Source organism: Mustela lutreola, chromosome 17 (genome assembly GCF_030435805.1).
Source record: "Mustela lutreola isolate mMusLut2 chromosome 17, mMusLut2.pri, whole genome shotgun sequence".
Lineage (NCBI taxonomy): Eukaryota > Metazoa > Chordata > Mammalia > Carnivora > Mustelidae > Mustela > Mustela lutreola.
Window position 1 is genome coordinate 49227166 of NC_081306.1, and position 15157 is coordinate 49242322.

At 39.4% G+C, this 15157-nt stretch overlaps 1 protein-coding gene across 1 annotated transcript in view; it reads right to left on the reverse strand.

The window, feature by feature from the left end:
• Positions 1-14268, reverse strand: part of ZNF713 (zinc finger protein 713) — a 39294-nt gene extending 25026 nt beyond the window's left edge. Inside the window, exons 1-3 of the mRNA XM_059154464.1 lie at positions 14217-14268; positions 13865-14059; positions 13154-13563 (exon numbers count right to left, since the gene is read on the reverse strand). Of these exons, the coding sequence (XP_059010447.1) occupies positions 13154-13563; positions 13865-14059; positions 14217-14268 (657 nt within the window). The remainder of the gene's footprint in view (positions 1-13153; positions 13564-13864; positions 14060-14216) is intronic.
• Between the last annotated feature and the right edge of the window lie 889 nt (positions 14269-15157).

Below are 15157 nucleotides of genomic sequence, written 5' to 3' on the forward strand. Positions count from 1 at the left end.
GTTTATTTTTGCTTTTGTAGCCATTGCTTCTGGAGTCAGATCCCCAAAAATATCACTAAAACTGATGCCAAGGAGCTTATCACCTTTATTTTCTTCCAGGAGTTTTATGGTATGTGGTCTTACATCTTCCATTTTTTTCTTGAAAAAATTTTTTTTTAAAGATTTTTATTTATTTGAGAGAGAGAGAGTGAGAGAGAGAGAGATAGAAAGCGAGCACAAGCGGTGGTAGGAGCAGAGGGAAAGGGAGAAGCAGATTCTCCTGCTGAGCAGGGAGCTGGATGCGGGACTCAATCCCAGGGCACTGGGATAATGACCTGAGGCGAAGGCAGACATTTAACTGACTAAGCCACTTAGGTGCCCCTCTTAAAAATTTTTTATGGCTTAATTTTTCACATTTAAATGTTTGCTCCATTTGAAGACCATCCTAATGTAAAGTATGAGCTATGGATTCAACTTTACCTTTTTCTAGATGGTTCCCCAGAAATGTCATCATCAATCATTGAATAAACTAACTTTTCACCACTGGTTTGAGATGCAGTCTTTGTAATACACTAATTCCCATTTGTTCAACAAATCCTCAGTACTTCCTAAGTGACAATCATGGTGCTTGAGATATACAAGTGGGGAAAGAAAAAGACTAACATTCCCCCACTCTTATGAAACTTATATTGTAGCAGTGGAAAGTAGACAAAAAATATGATAACTGGGTAAATTATACATTATGTTAAAAGATAAGAGTAGAGTAAGAGGTACTGACAATGTGAGGGGTGAGGCACTGCAATTTTACATAGGGTGGTCAGGAAAGATGTTACTAGAGAGGTGACATTTGATAAAAGACTTGCAAAGTTAGCAGTACAAGGGCCCGAAGGCAACAGTGTGTGTGGCGTGTTCAAGGAAGAAGAATGTAGCCACTGTGGTTAAAAGATAGAAAAGGGGTAGAAAAGTAAAGGATTAAGTTAGGGCGGTAACAGGCCCAGATTCGGTAGGAATGTTTAGGCCATAAAGACTTTGACTTTTAATCTGAGTGAAATGGGAGCCATGCATTTTGAGCAGAGCAGTGACATGATCTGATTCACCATTACCCTACCACTTCCTGGGCTACATCTTTTTGAAATCACCTTTTTTTTCCCTTTGTCTTTACCACTCTTGCTAATCTCTGCAGTTTTCAAAGAAAAGCCCTCAAATCTACCTATTTTTCTTCACTTTCTAGTTTTAAGCTGTTATTTTCTATCATATACTATATGGCAGTAGCTTCCGAAGCAGATTTCTCCTCCCTCCTTTCTTGCTGCTCACAAATTCACTTGTCATATACCACACACCTGGGTGATTTTTTTTTTTAAAGATTTAATTTACTTATTTGAGAGAGAGAGCAGGAGGGAGAGGGAAAGAGAACCTGAAGGAGACTCCAGGTTGAGCACAGAGCCCAATGAAGGCCTTGATCCCACGAATGCAAGATCACGACCTGAGCCAGAACCAAGAGTTGGGCACTTAATCAAATGAGTCACATAGGCAAGCCACACCTGAGTGACTTTTAAAGTAGAATTCAGTTAATTATTATTTTACTATCCCATTTACCTTTCTTCCAAGGCTTTCTAGTGCATTTGGAATAAAAACAAAGCTTTTCTTCAGGGCCACAAGGCCCTGTGTACGCAGGCCCTGCCTTCTTCCCCAAGTTTATCTCAAGTCGTTCTCTCCCTCCCTTCATTTCAACAATGGTGGCCTTTTAACTTCTTAAATATATACCAATTGATATTGGTATCTGGTGTATTAAGCTGAAAAGCCGGTTAAACTTGAGATCCATAGAAGGCATCTTAAACATTTAAATTTGAAATATATAATTGTATATTTATGTGCTCATCTTTTGATGTGAAACTAAGCCTTTTCTGAGTGATTTTAATGATTAAGTGTCCATATCCATAATGCATCAGTCAGCTTCTGTTTCAGTAAAATGCAACAAGTGACACTTGGGAAATTATATAGATATAGAATCCTCTAAGATTTTTATGATTTTCCTTCAGTGTGTCACAGTTTGTTTACACATAATTTGACAGCAATTTTTTAAAAAGTGATGGACATTTATAAGGTCTTTCCAAAGTATTCAACTACTTTTCACAGAAACAACTCCTTGTCATAATTATACCTCATCAGCTTATATAATACTTAAATTATAGAACAGTAACAAGAGGCTTAAACAGGTTTTGCAGAGGTACAAGAGATTCTTGATAAACACTAGCTCCTGGAAGATGTCCTCAGGCATGTTTAATAATGCCATTAGCTGGGCATCATTGATTTTTTACAGAGAGAATGCGTGTGTTGTTAAGTCTGGTGAGTTAAGTGATGGGTGATTAAAAGATAGTCTATAGTTTCTTTTGCTTCTTTTATAATATCTAACACAGACATGAGCTCAAGATCTGCTAAAAATGCTGGAAGGATAGAAGAACTATAAAGGGTATATAAGGTGAATGAGAACCAGCCTATAGAAATTATCATCTGTCCCAAGAGTCTGAAGGGCTCTGGATTCACTTCTGAAAATTGAAAAATAAAAGGGCCCATATTCTTAGAACTATAACAGCATTCCAGAGAGTAAAACTGAACTTACCTGAGACCTGACTATCTGTGATCCATTACTCATTTCTTTCTCCTCCATGTTCCCCCCTTGGGAAAGTATAGCATTGTGAGAGGGCATAACTGGGAAAAAGAAAAAAAGGAGCATCTGGTAAATATATGATATTAATGCTGAAACTAACTTGCAATTTTTGCTTCCTGTCAGAATGGCAGACAGTTTAGAGAGAAGCCTTCTAAGACATAAGCTCAAAGGCTGGATAACTTATTGAGGAATTCAGTGTAGGACTTTCTCTTATTGCAGCATATGAGAAGCTCAAGAAAGCTCAGTGGTGCTTTGCCCTGACTACACACCTGGGGGATTTTTAAAAAAATGCTAGTGCCCTATTCCCAGAGCTTTGCTTTTTGTTTTTGTTTTAATTTAAATTCTAGTTAGTTAACATATAGAGAAATATTTGTTTCAGGAGTGGAATTCAGTGATTCATCACTTACATAAAACACCCAGTGGTCATTGTAACAAGTGCTCTCCTTAATACCCATTACCCCTCTAGCCCAGAGATTTGGGTAAATCCGGTATTATCCAAATTGGTCTAGGATGGACCTGGGAAACAGCATTTTAAATTCTAAAGTCTCTAAGTAATTCTAAGTAGGAGATGACAACCACTGAGATGAGTTGATACAGAAAACATATGTTGAGGGCCTAATCTCTGAAGTTCTTTTTAGTACTCATTCTCTATGTTTCCTTCTTAGTACTTGTTCTCTACCATTTTAAAATCTGATTCCCCTTCTCTCATAATTTCCCTTTTAATTCCTGTATTGGAAAGATACACACAGAAAACTCCTAAAAACCAACCACTTCCCACCCCCAAACTGTGTGCAATTTTTCATACAATACACACATAGACTTTTCCAGAGAAGCCTGTGGGATTACCACAGGCTTTTTTTCAAATAACTAACCACAATGGCTTGGAAAGTAACAATTCCCTTGATTGCCTAAGGAATATCAGAATTATAATCAATTCAGATAAAGAGTGACTTTGGGCTTAACACTCTTTTTCCTCCAAGCTCTTCTAAAAATCTAAGTGAATTTATCAACCATGTGGAAAACTCATGTAGTAGTTCTCAATCTGGGCCATGCATTAGACTCAGTCCAGATTTTAAGTTATACATATGTAAATGTATAAATGCCCAGGCTCCACCCAAGAGATACTAAACCAGAATCTGTTGAGGTGAAGTCTGGCCTTTACACATTTTTTTTAAGTGCCTGACAAATGATTCTGATGCAAGCAGGGACTCAGAACAACTGTGAGAGCCTCTCATTTCCTTAACTTCTTCAATGCCAATGATTTTCATCTTCATTCTACTTCAGGCACCTACTTCTAGTACCACAGCACTTTTGAAGTCTTTCTTACCTTATAAAACACTACACTATGAATCAGGAGACCTTAGGTTCTGAATTGGATGGATGGGTAAGGAAGTGAAGGCAGGAGTGGCTCAATGTAAGGGAAAAATAGGAAAAAGCAGTGTTTATCAAAGTGTGGTCTGAAGATCACTTGAATCATACCATTTGCTGAAAAGCAGATTCACTGGTCTTACTCCAGACAATATGAAATAGCATCTCTGGGGAGGAGGTTATTCTTGGTGCATGGATTGCATTAAAAAGTTATTTCTTCCCTGGAATCAGACCATTCTCTCCAGCCTCCTACAGACCTGAATCTAGTACATAACTTCTCATTCTTCTGTCTTCAACTTTATCTGTTGTTTTTATTGACTCCTTCCTGCCATAATTTAAAACCTTTTACTATATCTCCCAACATTAAAAACTTTCACTGGTTATGTGCCCATTTCTAACTACCATTCATTCTTTTTTCAAAGCTACAACTCTTCAAAGGATTGTCAATTCTTGTCTCTACTTCTCCATTACTGACTTATTTTTCAATTATCTGTGACCTTTCTTCTGTTCTGGCATCAGCACAGCACTGAAATTGCTCTGGTTAGGAATACCAAAACCTCTTATGTTCAAGCATTGGAGTTCATTGCTTTTTGGGCTCTGATGAGTATCTGACACTGCTGACAACTGTGCTTTGCTTTATGTCCAGTCTTTCTCAGTGAGCTATGCGCTAGTCCTTTTCCTCTGCTTACCGTTTACATATTGTTGTTCCTTAGGATTTTCCAGTATCTAATTTTGTTCCCTCCACAGGTGAAGTAAAGTCATCTTTACTTGTAAAGTATACAAACCTGATCACATCAGTACCTCACTTTGAAATTCTTTAGTACCTCCCTACAGTTCTTAGATTGGAGTACAAAGCCATAAAAAATCTTATGACCTTTTCCCTGACTTCTCAAGCCACTCTCCTGTTTGTTTTTGAGGATTCATTTACACTGTTCTGCTTTTAAGTCCTTAAGTGTGCCATGTATGGTATATCTCCCCTGCCCCTCCTCTCCAGATAATACCTACTCTTCCTTTAGATCTCAGCTTAAATCAAGGAAGATTTTTATATCACAGACCAAGTGAGGTTCCACATTTACACCTTCCTGTTTTTGCTAGCACTTTCTTATCATTGTAATTATTTGTATAGTCATTTTTATTTATACCTCATCCTTGTGTGATGTTAGCTTCCATGAAGGCAGGAACCTATTGTCTTATTTATTATTCTACTTTGAATGCTCTCTGTATGTGGCTCAAAGTAGGTACTCAATAATATTTTCTAAGTGAGTAAATGAAAGGATTCTGGTGTTTTCTATTTTTTAATTTTTTATTTTGAACCAATCTTAGACTTACAGTAAAGTTGCAAAAGCAGGACACAATTCCCACATACCATTCACCCTACTTGTACTAATGTTAATGTTCTATATGACCAGGGTACAATGATCAAAACCAGGAATTTAAGTTGGTACAATACTATTAAATCAAACTAATCAAAATTTAATGGTTTCTCCACTAGTATTTTTTCTCTGATCCAGGATCTCTAGTTGCTTTTTTCCCCCTTTGTCTTCTCCAATCTGTAAGTTCCTCAGCCTTTCATAAGCTTACTATGAAGAATACTGAGGAGTTATTTTGTAGGGTCCCTTAATTTGGGTTTGTCTGTTTTCTCATGATTGGAAAGAAGTTAAGTATTTTTGGGAGGAATATCACAGAAGTGATTTTATCTCTTTCTTAGTGCATGATATTAATGGGTTTATGATGTTGATATGCCTCATTAATGATAATGTTAACCTTTATCACTGGGTTAAGGTGGGGTTTACCCCACTAATTCAGTGTGAAGCTACTATCTTTCCCTTCATAGCTAATAAATATCTTTGGGGAGATGCTTGAAGATTATAAAAATATCTGGATTTTTCTCAAACCCACTAATTTTATTTTTATAGCTTGCCTTAAGTTTTATTTATTTAAAATTTTCTTAAGTTAACATATAGTGCAATATTGGTTTCTGGAGTAGGATTCAGTGATTCATTACTTACATACAACACCCGGTGCTCCTCACATTAACTGCCCTCTTTAATACTCATTCCCCCACCCACATACCTCCATCAAACCTCAGTTTGTTTTTTGTCTTTAAGAGTCACTTATGGCTTGCTTTCCCTCTCTCCTTTTTTCCTTTCTCCTCTTCCATATGTTCATCTATTTTCTTTTTGAATTCCACATATGAGTGAGATCATGTATGAAACCCACTAATTTTAGCATCCATCAGTGTATCTTGTCCTCAACAATCAGTAATATGGTGTTTGCCTAATGGTGATTTCTCTATTTCTCTCTTTACCACTAATTTATTAATTGGATTTTTTCGGTAAGGAAAAGCTGCTCTTTATCTCTTATCATTTATTTACTAATTTATATCTCTATGAACTCATGAATATTTATTTTGATTTATAAACCCCAGGATTATCATTACTTATTGTATAAGTTGTTTTGGGTTTGGCTAGTAGAAGTCTCCTATGTTATTTTGACCAGCCTCTATCCTATTCTGAACACTTTTTGGCACCATAAGATGTTTTAGGCTCTTGTATTATCCCTCCCTGGCCCTGGAAATCAACTACCCATCCAAAGAAACAGTTCCTTTTATTGGAGAAATGCTTAGAAACAAAGATCTGGGTACTAGGTGTGTTCACTGGAACTGGGGTATCATTGCTTCTAGGTCCTCTAGCAGAGATAGAAGAGATATATATGTATGCATATTAATCATACATATACATACTTCTATTGGATCTTCTATGTATCAAATGCCATGAGTTCATACTAACACCTCTGATTCCAATCCAGTACCTCAAGGGCTCATTTTAGTCTTCCTCCTTTCCTCATTGGTAACTTCTTCAACCATAAAAAAATTGTTGACTCTTAGTTCATTTACTTATTTGTTCAATTTTAGTACATACATAGTTTCAGAATTAACTCATATCCCTGTGAGAAACACATTTATTAACTTGATTACAGCATTTATATAGAGTTCTCTTTGTCTTCAGTTATAAGTATCCAACCAAGATAGTGTTTCCTGACGTTATTTGGATTAGTCTTTTTCTTTGCCATTTCTTTCAGTGTGGTTATGTCACTCACTTGTAATACATTTGTTAGTATTTGCATTTATTCTCTTCTATTTATACTCATGTGGCTTCCTTCAGCTTTACCTACTGCCATGGTTTCATTGATCATCTCTTCTAAGCTACATAACCACACACGTACCCAACCACCTTTCTCGACATCCCTAGGCAGATGTCTCTCAGATTTCTCAAACCTAACATGTCCAAAACTCATTCTCTCTCAAGCCTCTTGTCATATATTTTGCAATGGAGTAAAGTACGTATGAATACCAACTCTACTGCCAGAATGACTGGGTTTGATTCCCAGCTCCACAACTTACTTGCTGTGAGTTCAGTTGTGTAAGTTACTCAACCTTTCTATATGGTTCACTTTCCTCACCTGCAAAACTAATAATAATAGTACTTACCTCATATGTTTTTTGTAAGGATTAAGTGAGTGAATATTCTGAAACCATTTAGAATGTAATAGCCCGTGGTAGCCATATTTATATGTTACATATTATTCTTACTCTATTAAATTCCCTATCTCAATGAACAGCATCAGCAAGCCTGAAACCTGAATGTCATTCCTGACCTCTTTCTTTCCCTTAGTCTCTCTCTTCAATTAAAAGTCAAATCCTGGTAAATTTATCCCCTTAAATATGTAGTGAATTCTCCATCTTCACTTCCACCACCTTGATTCAAGCCACTATCACCTTTCACTTTGACTACTGCCATACTCATCGAACTAGTCCTTAACTTTAGTCCAATATTTTTCTCACACCAGAACCAGAGTGATCTCCCTCCACACTCCTTCTCTACCTTGGAAATACCTTCATTTTATTTCTTGACAAATATTAAAACAAAATTTTTTGTAGATATAGAAAAGCAGAAAGAAAATCCTACCATCACCCAGAGATAACCAGTTACTTTTTTGGGGGATATATACTGGCAAACTTTTTCTATGCAAAGATACACACATTTTATAATATGGTGTGTATATATATATATATATATGTGTGTGTGTGTGTATATATGTATATATATATATATAACTTTCTTTTTCAAAATGTGGGTTTTAATTATTTTAATTGATGATATTGTACATATCACTTCAGGACAGAAAACAAAACTAAATATCATTAAAAGATTAGGGTTATATAGTCTCTTCAACAAATGATGATGGGAAATCAGTACAAGAGAATGCAACTGGACCACCTTCTTATACCATATACAAATATAAATTATAAATGGACTAAAGACCTAAATGAGATCCCAAACCATAACAAATCCTATTAGAGAGCATAGGCAGTAATAATGTCTCTAACACTGACTGTATCAACATTTTTCTAAATATGACTTAGCAATTGCACTACTAGGTATTTACCCAAAGGATACAAAAATACAGATTTGAAGGGGTACATGTACCCCAATGTTTATAGCAGCATTATCAACAACAGCCAAACTATGGAGAGAGCCCCAAAGTCCAACAACTGATGAATGGATAAAGCTGTGGTGTGTACATACACACACACACACACACACAATGGAATATGAGTCAGCCATCAAAAAGAATGAAATTTTGCCATTTTGCAATGATGTGAATGGAGCTATGGTGTATTATGCTAAGTGAAATAAGTCAGTCAGAGAAGGACAAATACCATATGATTTCTCATACATGGACTTTAAGAAAGAAAACAGATGAACATATGGGAAGGGGAAAAGAAAAAAAGAGAGGGAAGCAAGCCATAAGTGACTTTTAAAGACAGAAAACAAACTGAGGGTTAATGGATGGGTTCCATGGGTGATGGGTATTAAAGAGGTCACTTGTGAGGAGCACTGGGTGTTATATGTAAGGATGAATCACTAAATTCTACTCCCAAAACCAATATTGCATTATATGCTAATGAAATGTAAATTTTAAAAAGTCACTTTCCACATAGAAAAAACAAAAACAAATTATTAAAAAAGTGGCACATATGTATGTGCCACATTTTATCTTATTTTTATTTATTTATTTATTTTTCAAAGATTTTATTTATTTATTTGACAGACAGAGCTCACAAGTAGGTGGAGAGGCAGGAAGGGGGGGGGAAGCAGGCTCCCTGCTGAGCAGAGAGCCCGATGCGGGGCTCAATCTCAGGACCCTGGGATCATGACCTGAGCCGAAGGCAGAGGCTTTAACCCACTGAGCCACCCAGGAGCCCATGTGCCACATTTTAAAATGTATTTTGTATATTTATAAAATTTTAATATATTTATATATTTTATATATACACACTCACGCATGCAGAATGGAATATTGCTCAGCCATTTCAAAAAGAATGAAATCTTGCCATTTCCAACAGCATGGATGGAGCTAGAGAATATCATGCTAACCGAGATAAATCTGTCAGAGAAAGACACATGCCATATGATTTTATTCTTATGTGTAATTTAAGAAACAAAACAAATGAACAAAGGAAAAAGAGAAAGACAAACCAAGAATGAGACTCTTAAATACAGAGAACAAACTGATAGTTGCCAAAGGGGAGGTGAATAAGGGGGATAAGGCTGGTGAAGGGATAAGGTCAAAGAGGAGATGGGGATTAAAGAGTACACTTATCAGCTGAGCACTGAGTAATACATAGAACTGCTAGATCACTTACTGTACACCTGAAGTTAATGCCACACTATATGTTAAGCATACTGGAATTAAAAACTAAAAATAAATAAACAAATATATATGTATGAAAATATGTAAACAAAATAAAAAATAAAAATAATAAAACTTAAAATAGTGTTACAGTATAATCAACTGCATGCAATACCCAAAATTTATTTAACAACTTCATAAACTTTGGGAGCCTTCTTTTCCCTTCTTCCCTTCCACCCTTCCTTCCACTGTTATAGACAACAGCAAACATTGTACAGTTTTGGCATAATTTTGTCTGAATATTTCTTTAGGATAAATTCCTAGAAGTGGAACTGCTGGATCAAAACAAAGGTAAAACACTATTGAGGAAGGCTGTATCATTTTACTAATTCATCAACAATATGAGAGTGACCATTAGCCAAGAATAATAAGCATTATTTAAAAAAATAGAATAAAAATAGTAAAATATAATAAATAGTACATAACCTAATTCTTAGATAACATGGAAGGCAGAACTTCCTATTTTCAGCTTTCATATTTTATCTTTTATAAATTACCCTTTGTGTCATTTGTCCACCTTTCTACCATTTTGCCTTTTTCTTATTGATCTGTAAGAATTCTTTATTACAAACTATATTGTGCAGGAAAAGATTAACTGAGTGGGTCTGGGTCGTCCAAACGCTGCACATTTTAAGGAGAGGTTTGAGCCTGGTCTGGTTCCTGAGAGATAACCTATAATGCCTTGCAACCCTCTGCCTGTTCAAGTGTCTCTGGTTACCTGAGGCTTTGGGGCAGGTCAGAAAGTTTATGCTAAAATAGGATTTATAGTGGCATTCTTGGAACACGTAGGATCACCTTGACCTCTGGAGGGACTGGAGATTGAAGATCAATAAAACAGGTTGTCAGCTATGGCTACGTGACCAATTTCCAATAAATACTCTGGATGCCAAAGTTTGCATGAGGTTCCCTGGCTGGCAATACTGTATGTATGTTATTACACATCACTTCAGGGGGAATTAAACACTATCTGCATGACTCTTACTGAGAGAAGACAACTGAAAGCTTTGCACCTGGTCTTTCCCTGACTCTGCTATACCTGCTTTTTTTGTTGCAGATTTTAATCGGTCTCTTTTAATTGTAATACTCATGCTACTGTAAGTATAACAATTTTGCTGAGTTCTGTGAGGTTTTTTTTTAGCAAATCACTGAACCTGAGGGTGGTCTTGGGGATCCCTGAACACAGACATAAACAGCAACTTCCTTGTGATAACATAAATAACAAATGTAGTCTCCATGTTATCATTTGTCTTTCATTCTTTGATGCTTACAAAAAAAAAGCTGATTTAAAAATCTTCTCCATCATAAAATGTTTTCTTCTCCCCTGTGTAGGTCCTAAGTATGTGTGAGGGTTTTGTTTTGTTTTTTCCTTAACAGTTATACATGTGCGTAAGTTTTTTACACACGCTACATGAAGACATTAGTACACAACACTTGGGAGTATATGAGTAAGACTGAGTGACCTTCAACACCTCTTCTATTTTACTTTCCCCCCTGGAAGTAATTCACCATCAGTCATTTGGTGTACATTTTTTCGGCCATTTATGAACATATATAATATAACCACATTCCTACATAACATAATTCAACATATTGTGTGCCACTGTTCTGCAGCATCATTTATTTCCTAAATGTCTTAGAGATCTTTCCTTGTTTAACTTCAAAATAAACTACCTTATTCTATTTTATAGCAGTACAGTATTCTACCATATGGATCTATCATAATATATTTAACCATATTGCTAGTGAACATTTAGGCTGTACCCATTTCTCACAATTGCAAATAATATTGTAATAAACATCTTTTTACACACCTCCTTGTGTACCTGTGCAAGTATTCCTGCAAGACTGAGTCCAGAATGAAATTTCTGAGCCTGAGTGAGCTCATTTAACATTTTGGTATGAATTGTGAAATTCTCATTCAAAGTGCCTTCCTCAGTCTTACAACTGGTGCCCTTCCCTGGGCACTTTCCTCGACACCTTGCATCATCAATATTTTTATATATTGCTAGGCTACTGGGTGAAAAATATCTTTGTCTTTATTTGCATTCTATGGTTACTTCCGAGGTTAAGCATTAAAAAAATTTTTGTGTGTGTTTTGGTTACCTGTATTTTTTTTTTTAATTGAATAATTTATTTGAGAGAAAGGGAGTGCCAGAGAGAGAGCACAAGCAGGGGCAGGGGCAGAGGGAAAAGCAGGCTCCCTGCTCAGCCCCATGCAGGGCTCAATCCCAGAACCCTGAGATCAGGACCTGAGCCAAAGGGAGACGCTTAATCCACTGAGCCATCCAGGCACCCTGGTTACCTTTATTTCTTCTAAACATGGCCTATGGGTATCCTTTGCCCATTTTTCTTTTCTCTCTCTCTCTCTCTCTCTCTCTTTTTTTTTTTTTTGCTATTAACAGAGGCTCTTTACATATTATGGACATTAATCCTTTGTCTCTTACACATATTGCAAATATTTTCATGTGTCTTGTTTTTAGCCCTTTGTTCTCTTTGAATACAGAAATGTAAAATTTTGACATAATCTAACGAGTTTTTCCCAGACGGTTGTGTCATGGCACGGCTACAGCATGAAGTGCAAGGGTGGAAGGCGAAACGGTGCAGCGTTAAGATCATAAAGGGCTTTGAGGGCACTTCTAAGGAAGCACACGACTGTCCTGATGGCAACCGAGCACCACGCAAAGGCAACACAGCGACTCTCAACAAACATTCCCCATCTAGCAACTATCGACTGAGCACCAAAGTACCACGATCAAACCTCTCAGAGAATTATCATTTTTTTCAAGTTTCACAATTTCAAATACATCACGAGAAACAGACCATTGTGTCAAAGGGCGTAACGGGGACTTGCGCTGCTGCCTACGAAAACATATTTTAAACATAAAGCAGAATGGTATCAGTGCGGAAACTGCCAGAGCGTCGGGAAGCGGGTCCGAGTTTGCGGAATATCCGCGCCTGCGGAGCACAACAAAAGTCACTTCAACTCAGTGGGAAACTGATTCAGTTCCTAACGGCAGGACCGGGAAAAAGGCATATTCCTACCCAACCACTTACAACAAAATAAATAGCCCCCAAATATAGGTAGACATGTAAAAAAGATATTTAAAAATCCTTTAAAAGCCGTAGAAACAAATAAAGGCGAATGTGTTCGTGATCTGGAGACGGGGAGAAACTTCCCGAAACGGTAACGCCCTCGCCCACACGGAAACCCGCTGCAGAATGCACGACCCCGGGCTGGGGGGTGCGGGTCTTGGCGACGGCTGGGGGCGCGGCCGGGGACTCCGGGTCGAACGCGGGGAGCGACCGCGACGCGCGCACCCCCAGGCCGCCCCCTGCCCTGCCCTCTCGCCCGCCTCCGGGCCCGCGGCGCGCCGCACTCACCGGCCTCCACAGACAAAGGGCGCTCTGGGCGGCTCCGCCCCCTGACGCCGCGGCCGCCGCCGGGCCTGACCTGGGCGGGACGCCGTGCGGAGAGCCCGACTCCCCGAGCCAAGGACGCCCAGCGGCGGGGCCCTTGGGGCTGGACCGGCCGCCCGCGCTAGCCCGGCCCCGACCGAAACCTCCCCGCGATGGCGACCGCGCCGCGCGGGCTTGGGCTGCGCCACACGCATGCGCCGGCGGCGCCCCGGGCGGCCGGCTTCCCGCAGGCTGGACTCGGAGTTCCCACACGCTCGCCCGCGGGCTGCCACGGCAGCGGCGCTCCCGGGGCCCCGGACCTCCGCCCCGCGCTCCTAGGGCTCCGCCGCCGCGCCGCGGGGTGGGGGCGAGTCGGCCAAGGCCCGCCCGCAGCCCTTACCGGTCCGAGGATGCGAGGACCGGGTTCGCGCCGGATCCTGGGCCCCTGCCCGCTCCTCGTAGGGAGAGACCCGAGCGCAACGATGACGGACGAACGCGGCTTTCCGTCGTAACGCCGGTCTCCTGAGGAGAAGAGCAGCGTTCTGTCAGCGGGGCTACGGTCGGCTTAGCCGGGGTTCAGGACGCTCTCGGCGCGACCCCGACCGCAGGGGTGGATCCGGCGACGCCGGTCTCCTTCACCCTCGAAACCGTGTGAGAAGCAGGGACTGTGCGGTCCTGCCGCCTAGGGACACTCGCCAGCGGCGATGTGAACTGCACAGACTCGTTGCCTGGAAGACATTCCGGAGCCCGTGGCTTCTCTCTGCGCGTTTGCTTCTGGCACCTCAACGCGGCCGACGAACCGCTTCCACAGGGAGGTTTGGTGGCAGCGCCTCAACTGCACTCCTGAATGGGTGGTGAAATACAGCCTTGTCCTTTGCACCTGCGCAGAGCCTTTTTAAAATAAACGAAATTCAAGTTTAATCCCAGTTTATATTAGTTTCAAGTTTAATCCCAGTATAGTTAGTTTACATTAGTTTCATGTGTAAAATACAGTGATTGGACAATTCCGTATATTACTCAGTGCTTATCCCGGTAGGTGTGTTCTTACCCCCTTCACCAGTTTCACCCACCGACCCACCCACCTCCCAGCTGGTAACCATTAGCTTGTTATCTACAGTTGAGTCTTTTTCTTGGTTTATCTCTTCCCGCCCCACCCCCTTTGCTTGTTTGTTTTGTTTCTTAAATTCCACATATGAGTGAAATTATATGGTATTTGTCTTTCTCTGACTGACTTATTTCACCTGACGTAATACCCTCTACTTCCAATCAAGTGGTTGCAAATGGCAAGATTTCATTCTTTTTGATGGTTGAGTATTATTCTGTACTATTCGTATATATACACATATCTATGTGTATATATATTCATATATATGAACATATACTGTATTGTACATACAGAATAAAATCGTACTGTGCATTATAGATAATGTTTATTATTCTATTTTATATATATGTAAAACAGACATACACACACACATATATATACTACTTCTTTATCCATCAGTCATGGACATGGGTTGTTTCCATATGTGGCTATTAGATAAAGCTGCTATAAATAAAGGGGTGCATATCTCCATTTGAATTAGAGTGTTTGTATCATTTGGGTAAATACCCAATAGTGTCATTCCTTGATTGCAGAGTGGTTCTGTTTTTAACTTTTTGAGGAACCTCCATACTCTTTTCCACAGTGGCTTTACTGTTAGGGTCCGTAATCAAAGGAGCGAGACTGATGCAAAGTGAAGGTCAAGCAAAACTTTATTTCTCGCCAAGTATCCCGGTGGGGGGCTGTCTCTTACAAAGAGGCGACCCTTCCCCACCTCACAGACTAACTTTTATAGAGGTAGTTGAACCACGCTATACACAGGTGGCCAATGAGATTGCAAGACACAGAGAAAACTGCACAGTCAGGCTAGGTTACACAGGGTGGCCAATTGAATTTCAATTTACCCTACTAGGTATATGTGTGCCCCACTGATTGGATGTCTGCAC